Source organism: Prionailurus viverrinus, chromosome E3 (genome assembly GCF_022837055.1).
Source record: "Prionailurus viverrinus isolate Anna chromosome E3, UM_Priviv_1.0, whole genome shotgun sequence".
NCBI classification, from domain to species: domain Eukaryota; kingdom Metazoa; phylum Chordata; class Mammalia; order Carnivora; family Felidae; genus Prionailurus; species Prionailurus viverrinus.
This window is the reverse complement of record NC_062576.1, coordinates 17,146,287-17,168,017: the sequence shown is the minus strand read 5'-3', so window position 1 is coordinate 17,168,017 and position 21,731 is coordinate 17,146,287. Positions and strand designations below refer to the sequence as shown.

At 46.3% G+C, this 21,731-nt stretch overlaps 1 protein-coding gene across 6 annotated transcripts; it reads left to right on the top strand.

Moving 5' to 3' along the window:
- The first annotated feature begins 127 nt into the window (after positions 1–127).
- Positions 128–21,621, top strand: ITGAD (integrin subunit alpha D). 6 transcript variants are annotated; one of them, XM_047839030.1, is made up of 30 exons: positions 128–247; positions 2,003–2,108; positions 4,872–4,975; positions 5,108–5,178; positions 5,304–5,418; positions 6,767–6,897; positions 7,553–7,698; positions 8,257–8,410; positions 8,507–8,657; positions 8,854–8,927; positions 10,230–10,359; positions 10,476–10,618; positions 10,770–10,910; positions 11,004–11,213; positions 11,914–12,044; positions 12,163–12,320; positions 13,204–13,358; positions 13,617–13,748; positions 14,570–14,643; positions 14,874–15,015; positions 16,503–16,616; positions 16,730–16,809; positions 16,910–16,993; positions 19,288–19,366; positions 19,530–19,637; positions 19,746–19,823; positions 20,024–20,137; positions 20,288–20,389; positions 20,648–20,758; positions 21,231–21,621. In XM_047839030.1, exons 1-30 carry the CDS (start codon positions 214–216, stop codon positions 21,342–21,344), a joined length of 3,486 nt encoding a protein of 1,161 aa, XP_047694986.1. In that variant the 5' UTR covers positions 128–213; the 3' UTR covers positions 21,345–21,621. The 6 variants fall into 6 exon arrangements, 5 of the variants coding, with proteins under 5 accessions (XP_047694986.1, XP_047694987.1, XP_047694990.1 ...); XM_047839031.1 differs by lacking the exon at positions 20,288–20,389; XM_047839034.1 differs by lacking the exons at positions 2,003–2,108; positions 5,304–5,418 and having other exon boundaries at positions 153–247.
- The last annotated feature ends 110 nt before the right edge of the window (positions 21,622–21,731 follow it).

Genomic DNA, 21,731 nt, shown 5'->3' with positions numbered 1-21,731 from the left:
GTGGCAGTGGGAGAGTATGGGCGATTTTCTCCAAGAGTGTCTTTGGCCTCCTGTCCCTGCCTCTGTTCTATGATTAACCAAAGACTTCCTCACTATGCCCCTCCTTCTGTCACTTGAAGGCCTGAGTCATTATTTTAATTCTCCCCGAGGACACTGAGCATCCTTCAGTGCTCTATTGCTCAGCTCTTCACTTCTCCTTCGATACCCTGCTCAATGATGGCTTTTGGAATTATGCTCCTCTTAGGTGGTAAGTGGGGGCCTCAGAGCTGGAAGAGGTCTGGGCGGAGGCGTCTCTGTCTGATAGGGCATTCTGGGGCTGGTGGTCAGCTCATATAGCTCTGTGGAGGAGGTGAAGCTAGGGAGTGTCTTAGTGTCTAGATTCTGGTGTGGAAAGAGGAATGGCCTGGAATCAGGGGAGGGTCATAACCTGAGCAAAGATGAGATAAGATGGACTCATAGGCTAAGTTTGGGTGGAGAATAAGCTACTTCTCCACATTCCCCAAGGCTTCCCCCCACCTTCTGTCAGGCCCCTGGTGTGTGTGTGTGTGTGTGTGTGTGTGTGTGTGTGGTGGTATGGTTGACAGGAGTCAGCCTCAGAGCCCCAGGGGGGAAGGCCATAGAAGTCACTAGGGAGGGGAAACTTTGGATATCTCATCCTTGGTCCTTGGTTTTGATTTCAGGTAGGTTGTTCCACGACTGCCAAGAGAATAGTCCAGAAACTGAACCTGTAACAGGATCACATTTCTGTGTCATTTGAAATCATTTGTGTGTCAGTCAAAAATCAGATTCCACACAAAAATCCAGGCTTTCAGCTTCTCTTGAGAAATGGGAAGGTCTGGAGCTCTGAATTCTAGACCCTGGTAATGCTTACCTCCTTTAAAAGGGCCACATGCTCTAAGTGCCCATAATTCCCTGGTACTCACACCACCCACTTCACTCACTGATGTCACCCTCTTGGCCTCTGAGACATTTCAGTCTGAGACTTTTGGCATCACCCTACTTGTCTGGTCATAGGTTCTTTTTTCAGACTCAGAAATAGAATCATCCTTTGAGGAGATTTGGGATGTGAAGCTCCCTTGCATGTGGCCATGGTAGGATTATGGCACCTTCAACATCTGGCCTTTTCCCAGAACCCCAAGATTCAGTTGTTTGGACCTTGCCTGTCACATCCTGGCCTAATGCTTTATATTCTTAGAGCTTCCCTACTTTGGGGTTGGAGTTGACTCCTCAATCCAGAGACAGCTGGGAATTCTAGTAGAAATGGAGAAGAAACCTGCTGTCTGGGAGTGAGAGTTGTGGGAAAAGCCCTTGAAATGTAGGGGGCCTTCCACTGAGGTTTTTGAGCTTAGTCACCAGAGAGGAGAATGTGAAGGATCAGGAGAGTGGGTTGGAATCCTGGCTATACCAGGGACTTCCTGTGCAGTTCTGGGTCAGCCAACAAATAGTAATTAGTCACCTGTTAAGGGCCAGGCACTGCCTCAGGCACCAACACAAGATGGTTGCAGTCCTTGTTGTCTTAGAGCCTAGCACCAAGGAAGGGGGGCATGGGAAACACATAAGAATAAATAATTAATCAAAAAATTCTAAGTCTGTTTCCCCATCTGGACCTTAGGGTGGACCATGATGTAATTATTAATGGTGTCCCTTTCATTCTCAGAAGGTCTCAGTTTAGGAAATGAATTGTATTATCATAAGGGACATTCTTGAGCTAACATACCATGAGGTGACAGGCTCAATTTCAGGTTGTACATGTCCTTTGAAATATCCTTGAGGGGGCATTTCTCTGGATTGTTGCCCTTTGTATTGTGGTTTGATTATTGTTGAGGAAGGGAGAGACAGGAGCCACACAGATGGCAAATCAGGAAACAAAAAGAACACCCTTCTCCTGGGAAGATGAGCTGGACTGGGGTGGGCATCAAGATCCCAAAAGTCAGGTATCCAGAGGAGATGAGGCTTCTCTGACTGTTCCTCCCACCCTCACTTCCCTCTCCATATTCCTCAGTCATTGCTTCTTATTATGGGTTCAACTTGGATGTGGAGGAGCCCATGGTCTTTCAAGAGGATGGAGTTAGCTTTGGACAGAGTGTGGCCCAGTTTGGCAGATCGAGGTAAGCCCTGCCCACTCTCCCCACCCTCACCCCTTCAGCCTTCAGGCAAATGGATGAACATGGGTTAGGAGGTATCTGGAGGAAGGGCAGCATGGGCAAAGTCTGACACCACTGACACCACTACTACCAACTATTCACGGTCCCAGGAAGGGCCACAAACTCTGGACAAGACACTCCTTCAGGAGGGAGATCTTGAATCTCCTCCAGACAGGTCTCGCTTTGTGGCATGTGACCAGTGTAAGTGACCAGTACAGTTACCCTTGCACTTGTAATAATGTTTTGCAGTCTTCTTCTTGAAATTATTAAGAATTGATCTTAGCATTTGTGTGTGGTCATTAAGATTGATGGGGAAGTGGAGATGTGCTGGAGGCTTGGAGCTTTGGCTCACATGCAGTCTAGCCTTCTGTGGAGTGGTTCTTAGCTTCCTGCTTCCCCACACCTATCCAGTGACCCCTGCTGCCCTCAGCCCCTGGTATGAGTTAGTCAAGGTCAAGGTTGGCTGTGCACAGTTTGCCCAGTCTGTGGGGTTTGCACTGGCCCTGGGAAAATCCCTGTGCCTTGGGGAATTCAACACTAAGTAGCAAACAGGTAAAGACAGGACAGGTAAAGAGGAGGATCATGGGGAGGAAAAAAAAGGGAAAAAAACTTTTTTTCTCCCAGAACAAAAGGCCCACATTTTTATTTCACACTGGGACTGTCAATTATGTACCTCACCCTGCTTCCAGAAACTCACATTCTCAGGTCCCAGCAGCAGGGACCCAAGTTGTTAAAATCCCAATGTGATGCAAGTATAACGGAAATCTGGAGGCATAAGAAGGAAGAGATCAAACCCAGGAGGGAATTCTAGGAAGGCTTCACAGAGGAGGTCAAGTTGGCAATGAGCCTGAGAATACAAGAAGATTTAATTGGCCAAGAAGTAGCATATTGAGGTCACTGAGTTCTAAAAGCACATCCATCCCCCTTCCTCACCCAGCTGGCAGGCTGGGGCATGGAAGAAAATGCCAGATGTCAGAGTTATGGTTTTTTTTTTTTTTTTGGTTTGTTTGTTTATTTTGAAATATACAGGGCAAAAACTGAAGTGCCCAATCTTGGAAGGTCCAACTCAATAAATTTTTCATATGTGTATACCCAGGTAGCTGCCGCCTGGATCCAGGTACAGAACATCCTCAGGTCCACTCCCCTGGATTCCCTTAGGCCTTTTCTGATCACTCAAAATCCAACAAATTCAAAGATAGCCACTGTCCCACTTCCATCACCATCAGTTACACACACACACACACACACACACACACACACATCTATAAACTATTGATTGACTGCTGTTCACCAGTATTTACAAAAAAGTAAATATATAGACTGGATGACATGCTGATTGCTACAAAGCTATTGTTTTTCCTGTTGTCTGTTGAAACACAACCCAAACACTGAAAAGACCAAGCCTATGAATCAGGAATAGATAGGGTAAAGAAAAACATGTAGATGAAAAGTTTGCTCATCCATTTATGCCAGCAGGTCCCAAACTGCTACATCTCTAACCATCTATTTAGGTTTTCATCAGCAAGTGTTAGACCCACAAGGATCTCAGCTTTCCATAAAGGAATAGCTTTCTAGAAGGAAGATTTAAATGTTAACCTAATGTGGTTTGCCTGGCTAATTAGTTAAAAACACACAAATATTTGTCTAGTTTTCTCATCTGAGTGGAGAGATTATTGGCAGAGATAACATTTTTTTAAAATTAAAAAATTCTCTCCTCTCAAAAGGTTTTATAAATAAATTTTTGCACTTATATGACTGTAGATATTGATATGGAGTCTGATGCTTTTGCTTTAAGTTGTCCAACTCAAATTGCTTATGTTATATTTAAATTATCCAATTAATTACAGAATAATCTTTTTGTTTTGATACTTTATGGCTTAAAATTTTTCCATGTAGGGGTGCCTGGCTGACTCAGTCAGCTAAGCATCCGAGTTTGGCTAAGGAGATGATCTCACAGTTTGTGGCTTAGAGCCACACATTCAGCTTTGTGCTGACAGCACGGAACATGCTTGGGATTCTGTCTCCCCTCCCCTCTGCCCCTCCCCAGCTCATTCATGCTCTCTCTCTTTCAAAAATAAATAACCTTTAATTTTTTTCCAGGGTACCTGTTGGATTGAGCACTGGGTGTTGTATGGAAACCAATTTGACAATAAGTTATATTTAATATAAAAAATTCTTTTGGGGCGCCTGGGTGGCTCAGTCGGTTAAGTGTCCGACTTCAGCTTAGGTCACGATCTCACGGTCCGTGAGTTCGAGCCCCGCGTTGGGCTCTGGGCTGATGATGGCCCAGAGCCTGGAGCCTGCTTCCGATTCTGTGTCTCTCTCTCTCTCTGACCCTCCCCCGTTCATGCTCTGCCTCTCTCTGTCTCAAAAATAAATAAACGTTAAAAAAATTTTTTTTAATTCTTTTTTTTCCATGTAACTTGAGGTGATCTATTTCTTGGGTGGCTCAGAATGATGGTACCCCAGAAACAAAATGCACTTACTCATGGCTGGAAAATGTTTTTCTTTTGAATATATTTATTTTTGGTTAATGTTAAAAAACAGCACTCAAACCATTTGTATAAATAAAATGAAGCTCTCCTTTTTGAATAGCCTCATGAGTGGCAAATGCCAAGAGCTTCCCTCTCAAACTCTCACTTCCTTGTTACATGGTGATACTTCCTCACCTGAAGCGCCTTGTGTCCTTACCCCTCATACAACTATATGTCATGCTTGTGTCTCCAGACTCGTGGTGGGAGCCCCCCTGGAGGTGGTGGCGGTCAACCGGACAGGACGGTTGTATGACTGTGCAGCTGCCACTGGCCTATGTCAACCTATATCACTGCACAGTGAGTGACTCCACCTGGGAATTGGGGCCCTCAATCCTCCTGTACAAGAATGTCTCTCCTTGGCCTCTAGTCCTGATTCTCCCCCCAAATGAAGGTGTGCCCATGAGTATGATCATGTGTATCTGCCCTCAGCACCACCAGAGGCCGTGAACATGTCCCTGGGCCTGTCCCTGGCAGCCTCCACCAATCGCTCCTGGCTGCTGGTGAGTTTCTCTGGGTCATAGAAGGGTCACAAGGGCAGGATCAGGGGCCAGAGGAGGCTTGGGCTGGGGGAGAAGAATATGGAGAATTCTGGGGCCCCTTTGCTCACACAGGTCTCTGCCTCTAGGCCTGTGGCCCAACCATGCACAGAGCCTGTGGGGAGAATATGTATGCAGAAGGCTTTTGCTTCCTGTTGGGCTCCCACCTGCAGACCATTCGGACAGTGCCTGCTGCCCTGCCAAGTAGGTCCCTTTAGAGACAGCATTTCTGTTTTATACACATACTGGCACAGAGGAGTGGGCAGAGCCTGAGACTATGGTCTTGGCTTCCTGTGCTCATGGCATCTTCCCAGAGGCCTCAGTGAGCCCAAGAAGGTCTGGGAACATGGTCTGGCCTCGTAAGAAGGGCAGCTTACAACAGGTTCTCTAAGCTGGTCGAGGGGAAAAGGTTTGGATGAGGCGGAAGGGAGCTTCAGCGTGCTGACAACAGGAGGCATGAGGACCTCACAGTTGCCAACAGGTGCAGAGATGCTTCTTGGGCTTTCAAAGGAAAGGCCTTGGATGGTCGAAAATGTGGTGAGGATGATAGATCCAGCAATCCAAGTACGAGGCCATTCCTGATAACTCACTGATGAATTTCTAAGGGGAGCAAATGTTAGGGCCATGGAAAATGTGATGCACATTTTGTTGCTGATGTCTTCCACAGAGAGTGGTGCCAGGGACACTGAACATCATCTCTCTGAGAGTCATTCTGAATAAGTCTGTCTTCTGTGTCCTTGGGCAAGTGACCTAATTCCCTGGTTTTCATTTCCTCATTGGTTAACTGGGTCTTAATAATTGACGTGGTTATGAGGATTAAAAGATTTAATATAAATATAAAGTGCTTAGACTTCTGCTTGGCACATAATATGTAATTACCATTATGACTGAAATTCTAGCTAGGACCATGTGTTTGGACTAGGAGGAAGATACAGGTAAACTGTCTTCTCTGTGGTATCAGAAGAGATACTGGGCTCCAAGTAAGAGCCAGGGGCACTTAAAGTGCTGACTGAGAGCAATGCTTTGGACCAGAGAAGTCATGATGCCAGGGAAAAATAAAATAGCAGCATAAACAACTCTCAACCAAACTGTGAGAGCAGAATCTACAATGGGGACAGAGAGAGTGGAGGAAGGGTGTTCAGGACTTTGGGGGGTTCCGTGACCTGCCTTGGATGTCTGTGCAGCCAGGGTAGGGGATGTGGCATTTCAGCACTAGGAAGTAGATTCTTAATCTCTATCGTCTATTTAACCCATCCCTCCACCTACGTCTCTTCTGAAAAGGATCAGTTTGTTGTCTATAGTTGAGAGTCTGTTTCCCTGTTTCTCTCTTTCTCTCTGTCTCTATCTCTCTTTCTTTGTGTTTTTGTTTTCTTTCTTAATATTTGGGCAATGGATTTGGGCCTTTTCTGTGGAGGGTGTTGGAAAATTGGTAGTAATTGGTTCATAGACCAAGAATGACCCGGTAAGTCTGTTGAGCAGGAAGGATTTCTGGGCCCTGGGAGACAGCTGGGCCCCACACTAGCATCTCTGATTCCTTCCTCCTTCTCTACAGAGTGTCCAAGTCAAGAGATGGACATTGTCTTCCTGATTGATGGCTCTGGAAGTATTGACCAAAGGGACTTTAAGCAGATGAAGAACTTTGTCATAGCTGTGATGGGACAGTTTGAAGGCACCAACACACTGGTGAAGATTGAGTCCCCAAGACCTGGGGAGTGCTGGGCGGGGGGTGGTGGCTGCCTTTGGGAAAGGCCAACCTAGGGGGAGACCTGGCATTGTTGGGGGTGGGCTCAGTGGACCTGTGACATGATAAAGCTAAGGTCTCAGTGCAGGGCTGATTTGTGCCCTTACCTGAGGAAATTCCCCTGTGGCATTTAATATGTCTTTATATGGCCCAGGAAATATAAGCTTTTTTTACTGTTAAAAAGCATTGAAAGGATAGCTTTGCTATGAAATTAGACTGAAGATACCTTGGCCAAATACTTAATGATTTCTTTGTTGTGTTTTCCATGCAAGTCATGATTTCTCTTATTTTATTTCTCACTAATTAGTGTACATGTGTGTATGAATTCTTGAGAAGTGAGGAAATATAGCCTACAAGTGGATTTTATACACTATGAAAGTTTTTAAAAATCCTATTTTAACAAATATTGCAGTATTGCCAAAGTATGAAAGAAACATTATTTGTTTTTGATTTCTAGTTTTCTTTTTGGGCCAATTTCCCCCTGAGTTTTAGCCTCAAAAAACATGGAAATTGTTTATAAATCCAAAGTTAATCCAAAATTAAAGTTTATTAAAAAATAACTCTTGAGCACCAGGGCATTTTTCTTGGCCTTTGCAGTTCTCACTGATGCAGTACTCCAATGATTTGGAGATCCACTTCACCTTCACCAAATTCCAGAGCAGCTCAAGTCCTCAGAGCCTGGTGGATCCAATTCTCCAATTGAATGGCCTGACGTTTACAGCCACAGGCATCCTGAAAGTGGTGTAAGTTCCCCCTTCTACCTCATGTGGACACATTGCCACACCGCTTCCTCATGCTGGTCTGAACAGCCCTTCTCCAGGACTATGGGAAGCTCTGGGGAAAGGGTCTATAAAGGGAAGTAAGGAGGCTGTAGGGGGAATGTTCCTCCTTGGATCTGTTCCCAGATATAGGATGGAACTCTTCTGCAGTGTTTCTTCTTTGCCTGACCTTGGATTGGCAGGACCCAGATTCCGCCTGGAGCAGCCAGATTCCACCTGGAGCAGCCAGATTCCACCTGGAGCAGCTTTGGTTCAAATAATCTGAGTTCTCATTCTGGCTCCCTGCTGGTGACCTGGGAAAACCTGGGAGTTACTGACTTTAAGTCTCAAATAACTGCCAAATGAGGACAACTTACAACTTGGTTGTAAAGATTACATGAGATAATATGCACCTCATGCATGGCATAGTCTGAGGGTACCAGGGTTCCCTAGTCTCCCCAGATGACCTTCTAGAGCTGCAAATGATTTCTTTTCAAAATCAGTTTCATCTCAGGAGAGCCAACTCCCTTTCTTCCTTGACAGGAAAGAACTGTTTCATAGTAGGAATGGTGCCCGTGAAAGTGCCAAGAAGATTCTCATTGTCATCACAGATGGGCAGAAATACAAAGACCCCCTGGAATACAGTGATGTCATGCCCCTGGCAGAGAAAGCTGGCATCATTCGCTATGCCATTGGGGTACGTCCTCTTCCTCGTGGCTCTCTCAGACTGAGACTGCATCTCACGCATGCAGAAAGGCTGGTGGGCTCTTCCTCAGCTGCCTCTCTGCCACAGGTGGGAGATGCTTTCCAGGAACCCACTGCCAGGGAGGAGCTGAACACCATTGGCTCAGTGCCCTCTCAGGATCACGTGTTCAAGGTGGACAACTTTGCAGCACTCAGCAGCATCCAGAAGCAGCTGCAGGAGAAGATCTTTGCAGTGGAGGGTAAATACAGGGCAAGCTTGGGTCTTGGAATCCAAAGGTTCCCACCCCGATTGTTCCCTACAGTTCTGAGGGTCCATCCCTATTCACATGTCACCCAAAATTGTGCCCCAGAACCTGAGACCCAGACTCATTCTTCTCCTTCTAAGTCCTTGTGGTCTCATGGTCCCCAGAGCCTAAGTGACCTGTTTTCCCACAGGAACCCAGTCGAGGACAAGTAGCTCCTTCCAGCATGAGATGTCACAAGAAGGCTTCAGTTCAGTGCTCACCATGGTAGGTGGAGCATATGCTTGATAAACAGGTCTCAGGCACCAATCCTGGGCCAGCCCTGTGCTGGGTCCTGGGACCCAGAAGCAAATAAGAAGGAGATCCTGTCCTCAAGGTCACTGTCCGTTTAGAGAGAGACATATAGGCAGTGTATGTAGGTGCTAGGAGCACGGCAGAGAACAGGATAGCCAAGGTTCCTGCTCTCACACAGAGCACATATACAGTGGGAGGAGACAATAAACACAAACAAAAGATCCTCAGATTATGCTCAGTGTTAGAAGAGAGCAAGAGAGATGATCAGAGGAGGCCTGAGGAATAACAACTGAGGGTGAATGATGAGAAAGGGATAGGTGTGGGAAAATCTGGGGAGAGATTGCTCCAGGGAGAGGAAAAGGCAAGTGCAAAGGTCCTGAAGCATGAACAAGGTTACTGCCCTAGAGAGATGAAAGGGACAGCATAGCTGGAGCAGGGTGAGTGAGGGGCAGCATGGAAGGAGTGGGTGGAGAGATGGGAAAGGCCAGATCATGCAGACCAAAGAAATGACAAAATAGCATGACTTATGTGAAAGCAGATGTGTGTTAAAAATATCCAGAGGGATTTTCTTCAAAAGAGTTTTGGGGGTGAGTTGGAGGGACATAGAAATGAATCGAGGTTGGTAATGAATTGATCGTTGAACCTGGGTACTTATGAGTTCATTGTGCATTTCTTTCTACTTTTGTATATGTTCTAAATTATCTATAATCAAAAGTTTAGAAAGGCAATAAACAAGGTATGCAGAGTAGGAAACACCTATTACTCCCCGAGGGAGCCAAGGAAGACCTCACAGAGAAGGTGGCTTTGAGGATGACTCTTCCCAAGAGAGGAGTTGCGTCTCAGAAAGAGAGGAGAGGTGTCCAGGTCAAACACTTGGTGTGTTCAAAGCATAGAGCAACTGCACAGGTTTGTCTGGGGAGGACCTGAGATACCATCCTCAGGGTCTTGGTGACAGGGAGCCATCTTGGGTTGCCAGCTGGGTAATGACTATATATTTGGTCTGAGGAAACCTAACACTGAGGAGGGTGGAGCAGAGAAGAACACAATAGGAGGCAGAAAGGGCAGTGGGTGAGAAGAGCTGGGACTTACTGGAGCAGCGGCACTGGGGATGGACTGAGAGAGACATTAGGAGTCAGGGATTGAAGCTGCTGGACAGGACTGGGGAAGGAAAAGAGAATTCCAAATAATGAGTGGAGTTGGTAGCAGGCATTGCTTTGGAATAGGCTGCCTTGTTTTGACTCAAAACTGCTTAGCCCTGGAATCCTTTCCTCCCAGGATGGACCAGTTCTGGGGGCTGTGGGGAGCTTCAGCTGGTCTGGAGGTGCCTTCCTATACCCCCAAAATATGAGCCCCACTTTCATCAGTGTGTCTCAAGAGAACGTGGACATGAGGGACTCTTACCTGGGTGAGAAAAAGCTGTGGTTGGGGGCACAGGCGGGAGGAGATGAGCTGCCTGGAAAGGGCAGGAGCTTAAGGGATGGGGAGGAAGATTTTGTGCTGAGGCCTGCCCCCCCACCCCAGGTTACTCCACTGAGCTGGCCTTTTGGAAGGGGGTGAAGAGCCTGATCCTGGGGGCTCCCCGCCATCAGCATACTGGGAAGGTTGTCCTCTTCACCCGGGAGTCCGGACAATGGAAGCCAAAGGCTGAAGTTGCAGGGACCCAGGTTGGGTGTAGAGGAATCCAGAGTGGACCATGAGGGTGGCAGGGTGTCCAAGGATGGAGAGGGAGGAGATGAAGGGGTTTGGGGGACCACGGGATAAGGTTCTGGTGGCAGGGGGCAGGCAGGCAGGGTGACTTCACGCTCTGCCCTCCAGATTGGCTCCTACTTTGGGGCCTCCCTCTGTACTGTGGATGTGGATAGAGATGGTAGCTCTGACCTTGTCCTCATTGGGGCTCCACACTACTACAAGCCGGCGTGGGGGGGCCAGGTGTCCGTGTGCCACTTGCCCCAGGGGGTGAGTGTCTGATGAGACCTGGGATGGGTGGGGCCTGGGAGTGGGGTGGAGGGGTTGTCTGGGTTGGGGCATGACACTGGTTTTGTTCTGCAGAGGGCTAGGTGGCAGTGTGAGGTCATTCTCTGTGGGGAGCAGGGCCACCCCTGGGGCCGCTTTGGGGCAGCCTTGACAGTGCTGGGGGATGCGAATGGGGACAAACTGACAGACGTCGCCATCGGTGCCCCAGGAGAGCAAGAAAACCGGGGTGCTGTCTACCTATTTCATGGAACCTCAGAACTGGGCATCAGGCCCTCCCACAGCCAGGTGAGGCCCCTCTCTGAAGCCTCTTCCAGTTCCACCTCCTTTCCCATGTCTTAGATGTGCCTGATGGCCCTGTGCCTCTTGTCATGGACCTTAGTAGTAGCTATTCTCCTTTTAGGGGTTTATTGCCATGAATTTCACCAGGCCCAGCTAAGTGCAAATTATCTCTCTTTTGTCCTTTGGCTCCAAACAGACTCCAATCTGTTGTGGGCAGTTTAGTGGGTAAGAGATTGCAGGCCCTGGTCAAATGCCTGGCCAGTCATGTCAGCTGTGTTGCCTTAGGCAGTGACGATTTAACCTCTGTGAGCCTCAGTTCCCCTCTATGAAACATTAAATGATAAACTCCATAGGCTTCTTGTAAAGATGACTCAATAGAGTACTAAGTACTCTGTTCATCAAATATTTATGAAGGAAGATACACGTGATGAGTAAATTAACCTATTGTATTTCTATTGCTATGCTTTAATTTTGTCATTAGCCTGTACCCTCACATGAATTGGACCAAAGGAGCTTGCCTCTCTCTGTCTGAGATCCCTGGGGTCTCACTACACTTGCTTTCCACTCCTCCCCCTTCATTTCTCCCTTTCAATTTTTCCATTCAGTTCTACTTTCATTCACTGTATTCTCCTTTCCAAATCTTTATTCTCAAACCTTTCAAATGACCTTCCCTTGACTTCCACTTCTCCTTTCCCTCTTTGGCCAGCGGATTGCAAGCTCCCAGCTCTCTCCCACACTCCAGTATTTTGGACAGTCGCTGAGTGGGGGTCAGGACCTCACCCAGGATGGACTAGTGGACCTGGCTGTGGGGGCCCGGGGACAGGTGCTGTTGCTCAGGTGATAACTCCCCACATCCCACCCTTTCCCTCTGTGTGTCCAGTTCAAAAGCTGCCCCCTCCCTTGTTCTCCTCCCCAAGGTCAGAGTCAGGTCCTCAGCCCCTCTTTGCACCCTCAGGAGTCAGCCAGTGCTGAATGTGGGGGTGACTATGAGATTCATGCCCTCGGAGGTGGCAAAGGCTGTGTACCAGTGCTGGGAAGAGGTGCCCACCACTCTGGAAGCTGGAAATGCCACAGTCTGTCTCACTATCCACAAAATTTCACTGGACCAGTTAGGTGAGTTTCTTCCTAGTGAATCTAGCCCCTTACCCCATAAAGGTTCCCACCCTATCGTCAGGAGAGAATGGGCTCAGGAATCCAAATACCACCTCCACATCCACCCAGCTGCCAGTGTTGGAAACCTGGGTCCCTTTTCTCCCCCTCTCCCCACACCCAGGCCATAGGTTCTATCTCCAGGATACATCTGCCCATTTCTCCCCACTGGCCCCAGCCACCTCCTACCTTTCCTACCTATACTTTGAGCTGTTCCCATGTCTGTTTTTTGCAGCTCCCACCCTATCTCCATAGAGAAACTATAGGGATTGTTCCTAAAATGCAAATCTAGTTTCCTTACTTTCCTGCTTAACACCCTTCAACCACTTTCTTCTTGCATTTAGAGAGACCAAAATCCTTCCCTACAATGTCCTTGCTGACTTTGCTCCTCTCTGCCCTTCCAAACTCACCTCATCCCACTCTCCCTTTTTGTAAATGTGCCATCCTCTCTCTCCCTTCTGGTCTTAGCCACCATTCTCATGGTCTGGGATTTTCTCTTCCCCATTCTTCACCAACCCCTGCTCATCCTCCAGGTCAGAGATCAGACAAGGCCCACCCAGGGAGGCACCTCTGACGTCCAGCAAGCCCTCCTTGGTACAACTGAGGATCCCACTGTTGAGTTGATCATGGTGTGACATTAAGTCCTACATGCTCATCTCTTTTCCTAGACTGTGAGCTTGGGGCTATATTTCTCTATCTCCTTCTCTACCTCTATCCCCAGCACCTGTTACATCTCATGACCCATAGAAAGTGCGCAGCAAATATTTATTGCACGAATAAAAAAAAAAACATAGAACTTCAGAGGTTCTCTTTGACTTTTCGTCTTCTGTTTCCCATTCTGCTCCAGGTGATGTCCAAAGCTCTGTCAGGTATGATCTGGCATTGGACCCAAGCCGCCTGATTTCTCGTGCCATTTTTGATGAGACCAAGAACAGGACTTTGTCTCGAAGAAAAACCCTGGGGCTGGGGGATTACTGTGAAACCATTAAGCTGCTTTTACCAGTAAGGACTTTGGGTTCTGGGAAAGGTGGGGGGAGAAGGAGCCCAAGGATAATCTCTGGCATCTCTGCTGCCTGTCGGGTGAGGTGGAAAGGGTGGGGAGAGTGGGGCCTGAGAGAGGAAAGTTGAGGCCAGAGTACCTGGCTGAACAGCTTGCACAGAATTCTGACTGGACAGCAGGAAATGGATGCAGTTGAGAAGGGCCAGTGGTGGAAAGTAAGGAGAAGGATAGTGGGGCTTTGAAAGCCTATTCTCCCTCAGGACTGTGTGGAGGACGTGTTGAGTCCCATCATCCTACACTTCAACTTCTCCCTGGCTGGGGAGCCCATCCCCTCATCTCAGAACCTTCGCCCTGTGCTGGCTGTGGGCTCACGTGACCTCTTCACTGCTTCTGTGAGTCTTCTGACAAAATCCCAGGGATGTACTGATTTTCACTGTATCTCTGTGTGCTTCAAAACCTATTTTGGTTCCCAACCACATCAAGTCCAAATTGCCTCCACCCAGTTACCAAGGCCCAGCCTAGCTAAGACCCTTACACGTGTCCCAGCTGGTGCCCACTTTATCTCAATATAAACTCTCTGGTTCTCATTTTTCAAATCCTTCCCAACTTTTCTCATTCCTACTTCTGTTCCTTTTTCCATGTGGTATCTCCTACTTGGAAAACATTTCCTTCTCTCCACCCCAAAGATCTTCTCTAGTCCCCAAAGCTCCAGTCTTATCTTCCACTCTTTTGGAAACCACATTCAGCATCTATCACTTCTCTGGCTTCCTATTACTTCATGGTGATACCAATGTTACATGACTGGAATCATAGCAATCTGCATCTATTTTTGTGGGTCCTTTAGAATTGTGGGTTCCATAAGTACAAGAACCATGTCTAATTCACCTGTAGTTTCCAGTTTTTCTAACTCCCTACCCACCCCCTTATTGTTACTTAACAATGTTGAATAATTGTTCCAATGTGAGTTGGATTTAACTCCTCAACTAAATTCTGTGCCCCTTGAAACCAAAGTTCTTATCATTCTTTTATATTCTAACTGCCCCTTCCCTACTGCCCCACTTCTTGTCAGTGTCTAGCACACTGTTGGGTGCAGAGTGGGTGTTCAGTAATACTCAATAATGAGCATTACTCATTATTAGGAGGAGTGCTCCTAATGAGGGGAATGAAGAAAGGTTGAGACATGGATGGGAAGAGATATTCTGTTTTGCTGCAGCTCCCCTTTGAGAAGAACTGTGGACAAGATCACCTCTGTGAAGGAGACCTGAGTGTCAGTCTCATCTCCTCAGGGTGAGCTCTATCTGCTTTCATTTCTAGACACTTGAGCTTTTGGGTCTCCCATCCTCATAGGATGAGATGTACTTTTGTTTCCCTTTGGCTCTCCTTCTAACAAAGAAATTTTGATCGGAGTGTTCTCAGCCAATAGTTCATGAGTTCCCACAGTCCCACGCCTACCCCCTATCCAATTCCAACTCATTTCCAATGGAGCCTCTTTTTCAGTTTTGTCCTTCCTCCTCCAGCCTGCAGACCCTGGTGGTAGGGAGCTCCTTGGAGCTTAATGTGACAGTGACTCTCTGGAATGAAGGTGAGGATTCCTATGGAACTGTGATCAACTTCTACTATCCAGCAGGGCTGTCCTATCGACGAGTGTTAGGAACCCAGGTAAATAGCTCCCTTGGGCTCCAGTTGCTGGGATCTCTTCCCTGCTCTGGGTTATAGTAGTTTTCTTTTAATTCTTCTCTGGTGAAATATAAACACACACACACACACACACACACACACACAGAGTTCCAGAGTCAGAGAGGGATGGAGGGAGGGAGGAAGGGAAATAGAGTGAGAAGTGCATAAAGCTTATGTATAATGAATAATATTAATGAAATGTCTATGTAATTAGCATCAGGTCAAGAAATAATACACTGCTGGCACCCCCAGATGTCCTCCCTGTGCCTTTCCTTATAACCTCACTCTCTCCCCGAAGGTAATCACTAAAGTATATTAGGAACTGATGATCACAGTAAGAATAGTGATTGCCGTTTCTTAGATAAAACCAGTGAGTTTTTGCCAATATTTGAAATTTATATGAATGGAAACATGTTATATGTTCTCTTGTGTATTTATTCATTTCTTCAACATATGTTTGTGAAATTCATCCATGTTGTTCCTTGTGGCTGTAAAACACTTTTATTGCTATTTGGAATCCCTTTGTATGACTGTACCACAACTTATTTACCCATTTCACAATTGATGGTCATTTGAGTTGTTCTCTGATATTGGCCATGACTATTCTTGAGCATGTATCTTGGTACACATATGCATAATATTTGGAAGATGTATGTCAGTTATGGAATTTCTGAATCATTGAGTATGCATATTTTCAATTATAATAAGTAAAGTCAAACCATTTCCACCTATTTGCACTTCCATCACCTGTGGCTTTCCATCCACTCCAACACTTGGCATTGTCAGACTTTAAAATTTTTGTCTACCTGTTGATACCTCCTTGAAGTTTTAATTTACATTTATTTAATGAAGTTGAGCAAATTTTAATCATTTCCTGGTCATTTTGATTTCTTCTTTTAGGAAGTGCTTGTCCAAGTCTTTTCCTTATTTTTCTACTGAGTTGTCCATAGTTTTCTAGTTGTTAAGAGCTCTTTAATATTCTTGTTACTAATACTTTTCCAGTTATATGTATTAAGTATATTTTACAGTCCTGTTCCCAGTCTTTTCAGTCTCTGTATATTGTCTCTTGATGAGCCAAATGTCTTAATTTGATTGTGGTTGAATTTTATCAAATATTTTCCTTTGTCTTTTTTTTTTTTTTAATGTGTGGATCTTGTCTGAAATGCTTCCCTACTCCAAGGTTATGAAGATAATCCCCTGTATTATCTTTTAAAAGCTTTATAATTGTGCCTTTTCACATTAAGAATTTTTATCTAGCTGGAATATTTTAATGTATGGAGTGAGGTAGGGATCCAATGTGTTTTGCTCTTTTGTTTGTTTTATTTTGTTTTGAATAGGCCGATTTTCCTAAGACCATTTTTTGAAAAGTCTGTCCTTTTCCCTACTGTTCTGCAATGCCCCACTGTTATATATCTAGCCCACATATGCGCATGGGTAACATATTTGAATTTCTTTTCCTCCTCTGGAAGCAACCACACCAGCGCCCACTGCGACTGGAATGTGAGGCAGCGCCCACAGGGAATGAGAGCCTGAGGAGCAGCAACTGTAGCATCAACCATCCCATCTTCCACGAGGGCACTAAGGTGAATGCTTCCCCCCAAATCCTCATCACTCTGCTCCTTTGTCCTTACCCATTTTCTTCCCTCACTCCCCCATGACTTTCCTTATCCCCATTCTTTCATTCTTTTCCTCTCAGGGCACCTTCCTAATCACATTTGATGTCTCCTACAAGGCCACCCTAGGAGACAAGTTGTTTCTGAGGGCCAATGTAAGCAGGTGAGTCCAGGTGTATCCCTCACTCTTCCATCTCATGCCCCAGTCAGAGATGTCTCTCTTGGATTCCTTCCCAACTGGGCTCCCCCCCCTCTCTCTCCAGTGAGAATAATAAGCCTACATCCAGCAAGACCACCTTCCAGCTGGAGCTCCCTGTGAAATATGCTGTCTACATGGTGATCAGCAGGTATTTAATACCTGCCCTCCCTTGACCTCTGACTTTCCTCTAAGCCTAGTACCTCCCATGGTTGCCCAGCCTGCTCTTGGAAGGATGGGTATCTAAACTATCCCCTCTGATTCCTCACATGGAAATACTTGTGACCAGCCGTACATTTATCTATAATACCATCTACCATACAGTTCTTGCTTCTTCTCTGATGAATTGGCCTACTATTTGGATGCACATTTGCCACCATTGTGCACTCCTCTCTTTTTCTCTAAGATGGAAGCTTCCTTTAACATGAAGCCAATTCTGGTTTTGGTGCTAGATATGAATGTGCAGAGGTGAAACTAACTAGGTTAAGATTGAGGCTTTTTTAGCACTCTGAAGTGGGGAATATGGTTTGTCACCACACAGAGGAAATAAAAGGTCAGGTTTTCACCAAACCAGAAGGAGAGCAGAGGTGTGAGAAACTGCTGGGAAAGTCTCTAAGAGGCCAAGGCTGCAGCAGGCCACAGGAGAGGCAAGTGCAGGGCTGTTGCTCTGTTTTCAAGGTGGGTGGAGGAGCAGGGGCAGGTCAGGCTGGAAGCAGAGCAAAGAGCCCTGAATACCTCACCAAACTCCAGAGGTTTAGTGAGTTGGTCAGAAGCTTATAATATTGCCATGGGACAGAGTTTGCTACTGTTGCTGCTGCTGCTGCTGCTGCTGCTGACACATGAAATTTTAGGGGAACTGGGTTGGGGTGCTGATCAAACAGTGTGTCATTGCCCTTCCAAACTCCGTGTCCTAATTTCCCCTTCTAACCATGGGAGAACAGTGAAACTTATAATTTAAGAGCTTCCAGTTATATATACTTAATGATATGACAGGCATTTTAAATGTACTTGACACGTATCTGCATTCCTTTAATCCTTCGAATAACTCTATGACATAGTTATTGTTAACCACCCTTTTTTAGCAACAAAGAAATCAAGAGGTTAAATAACTTGCCCCTGTCAGTCAGCTGGGAAGTGATAGCACCACGAATCATTCAGATGGTCTGGCTCCAGAGCTTGTGCTCATGCCCATATACTACTGTGCCTCTCCAAGGATTGGGGAAACCGAGTGATTTACTCAAATTTGAAAAGAGAGTTAGAATTGAAGTTTTAAGGTGAAAAAACTGAAGCACAGAGAGAAACATTTGGGATCAGGAGCATAGAGGAGGGCAAACACACTGAGGGAAAAAATAAATTCTAACATTTATGTCATTGCTGCAAACTGCCTCACAACTCTATTACAGGCACTGTTATTAGCATCCTCATTCTAAAGAGGAAGAAACTACAGGGCTCCAGAGAGGTTTAGTAGCTTGCCTTAAATTAGTTGGGTAGGAAGTGGTAGACTGAAATGTGAACCCAGATGGCTTGGCTCCAAAACCTGTGTTCTTAATCATCAAACTGACAGTCACATCTGTGGGAAAACTGGGGGGGGGGGGAGGGGGGGCATGGAATTTCTGTATGGCTGGCCTGGCTTCTGTACACTAGCTGCTGGTGAAATGTGCAGGTCCCGTTGCTTGTTTGCTTGATTCCACTGAGACCTTAGATGATAACTCTGGAAAGACAGGGATTATGGCTTGTTAACTGTTGTATCTCCAGAGTCAAGCACACAGCCAGTCACAGGGTAAATGTTTACTGAAGAAGGCCATGGATGCATGGATAGATGGACGGAAACCCACCTGCAGCCTGGGACATTTATGTCCGCTCCAGGGTCTTGTGTTCATGCACCATCCTTTTTCACATTTACTTAGCTGCCCCAGGATAGCCACATTTATTTTATTCTTTCCATCTGGAGGGGCTTGCACTGCATTTTTTCCTGAGTGATCCAACCAAGATTCCCTTGAGTCCCCTTAGGCTTTTTTGTTCTGGCAGTGGCCTCTGCAAGCATTACCTAAGGCCAACCACGTACCTACTAGAGGAGAAAGCCATGTGAATGCCTTCTTCTCGTGGGAAAGTGTTTAAATGTTATAATAAGTAATGTTTAAGTTGGGCCTTTAAGTGACATTTTCCAGAAGGGGAGTGGTAATTACATTCCAAGCAAAAGAAAGAACTTGAACAAAGTTATGGGAACTTGAAAGAGCCAGGGTATCAGAGGGCAACCTAGCAGTTCTGGGTGACTGGGGCAAAAGTCATGGGAGAAGGGCTGAAGCTGAGTCTGCAGAGGCATGTGGGGACTGTAATTATATCTCTGGGCATTCTTCTGGGCCCACAGAGCCTTTGGAAGATGACTGGGGCAAAAGTGAGGATGGCTCCGTAGCTGTTTCTCACCAACAAGCCCTCTCTCTCCAGGCAGGAAGAATCTACCAAGTACTTCAACTTTTCAACTTCTGGTGAGAAGAGCAAGAAAGAAGCTGAGCATCGTTATCGTGTGAGAAGCCAGGGAGCGTCCATATCTTCCCTCCCATGGTGCTGCTAATGTTTGGAGCTTGTGGAAAAGAGACAGGCAGTGTACCTGAGGGCTAGATCCAGGAAAGGAGTAGGATTGGGGATGCTCTAGGACCACAATAACGTTGTGTCTCAATTTTCTGCAGGTGAATAACCTGAGTCAGCGAGATCTGGCCATCAGCATTCATTTCTGGGTTCCTATCCTGCTGAATGGTGTGGCTGTGTGGGATGTGGCTGTTGTGGCCCCTTCACAGGTGCCTGTTTGCCTTTCCTAATGCTCCGGAGTCTGACCCCACAGTGCCCCACACCGTCTTACCAGTGAAATGTTGGTCATTTTGTGGCTATTTTCTCTCTCTCACTAGAGTCTCCCCTGTGTGTCAGAGAGGGAACCTCCCCAGCATCCTGAATTCCTGACCCAGATTCCAGGGAGTCTTGTACTGGTGAGAAAGACCCTGGATTCCCATTGCAGGACCAGCTGCATATTGGGGTATATAGGGAAATGCACTTGCTGGGTTGCAGATGTATACATATGTCCTATAATTGTTCATCTGTTCTCGACCCCAAGCCTGACAGAGTTTATTTTCTGTCGTTCTTGCCTAAATTAAGACCCTCCTCAACTTCATTCCTCTCCTGTCCCTAGAACTGCTCCATTGCTGATTGCCTGAGGTTCCGCTGTGACCTGCCCTCCTTTGGCATCCAGGAGGAAGTTGAATTCATCCTGAAGGGCAACCTCAGCTTTGACTGGGTCAGCCAGGTGTGTAGGCCCAACAGGAGAGTCCCCCCTTCCCCCCAGGATTCAGGTGCCACCAGATGACGTCTGTGTCCATCCTCCAGCCAGGACATTTCTTGAACTCTGTGCCTTTTCCAGTGCTAGTTCCCCATCTGTGCCCCCTCTGTTTTATAGACATTGCAGAAGAAGGTATTGATTGTAAGTGTGGCTGAAATCACGTTCAACAGGTCCATGTATTCCCAGCTTCCAGGACAAGAGGCATTCTTGAGTGCTCAGGTAGTGACTGTGTGGTAGGCAGTGGCCAGGCTGGTAAGAGGGCTCCTAATGCAAAATCTGTGGTGCCTTGTGGGAGACTCACAAGCCTGAGGGAGAAAGGATGAAGGTCTCTCAGCAGGAGGGTTGTCCCTACGCCCATGAGTTTTTCTGTATGTCACCCCTTGGAGTAAAGGAAGGAGGGGAGAGAGCTAAAGGTTGGGAAACCTGGAAAGAGTCTGGGACAGCAAAAAGTCTGATGCTTTCTAATTCCCAAATTAGATGGAGATCATGCTAGATAAGCATGAGGTATATGATCCCATTCCCCTTGTTGTGGGTAGCTCTTTGGGAGGACTGCTGCTGCTGGCTCTCATCACAGCCATCCTCTACAAGGTGAGTGTTTTAATCCCACTCTCAACACCAGCAGCATACAACCCAAGCCCTCTCAGAGACAGGATGGTATAGTGGAAAGAACTCAGACAATGGAGTCAGGCCAGCCTGTGTGTGCATTTTGGCGCTGCCTTGCTCACTCTTTAATGTCAAGCAATTTGCTCTACTTCTCTGAACTTGTTTTCTCATTTTTGAAATGATAATCATGCCTATATCTACAAAGTAGCTGAAGTGAGACAGAAACGAGGACAGGGTATGTGTGTAGGCCTGCCTATGAATCTATGCTGTTTTACTATAGCTTATATGCATAACCATTGTGCTTGGCACACAGTAGATAATACACAATAGCTGTTGTTCACATAAGTGTTCTGGCACAGAAATGCAAGCCAACTTCTCTTCTCTTTCAGCCTCTTCCTACTCCCAACTTTCTTCCTTGCCCTCTTACCCAGCTTTTCTGATTTACTTCCCCTCACAGCTTGGCTTCTTCAAACGTCAGTACAAAGAAATGCTGGATAACAAACCTGAAGAGACTGCCACATTCAGTGGGGAAGATGTCCACTGTGAGGCCTCAAATTTGCCTTTGTCCTAATAATTCACTTTTCTGTTTGTATCTACCCCTATTGGCTGGGCTTGACTTTGCCTACAAATCTATTTCCATGGGAATAACTTCTGTATAGATATGGACTGGACTGAGCAACTTACCAGGTGCTAAGCCACTTTCTCAAGGTATTTGAAAGGTTTTTATATTTTAACATATTTGTCAGAGTTCTTCAGTGATGACTCACTTTTTACAAAAGCAAGCATTATGCCAGCATAAATTTTCATATATAAGAATTGCCATATTAAATAAAGATGTTTATAAAACATTCTTCTTTAATCAAAGAGCTTTAGTTTAGGGACCTGAGTACTATTCTAGGAAGAGTTGAGGGACCCTGCTTGTGGGCCTAGAAAACATTCACTCACTTTTTCAGGTGAT

Excerpts from the sequence above, each read along its gene's own strand:
- ITGAD (XM_047839030.1), top strand. The coding sequence starts at position 214 with ATGATGGCTTTTGGAATTATGCTCCTCTTAGGTG. Across the intron at positions 2,109-4,871 it reads GCCCAGTTTGGCAGATCGAG|ACTCGTGGTGGGAGCCCCCC; the intron begins GTAAGCCCTGCC and ends TTGTGTCTCCAG. Across the intron at positions 7,699-8,256 it reads ACAGGCATCCTGAAAGTGGT|GAAAGAACTGTTTCATAGTA; the intron begins GTAAGTTCCCCC and ends CTTCCTTGACAG.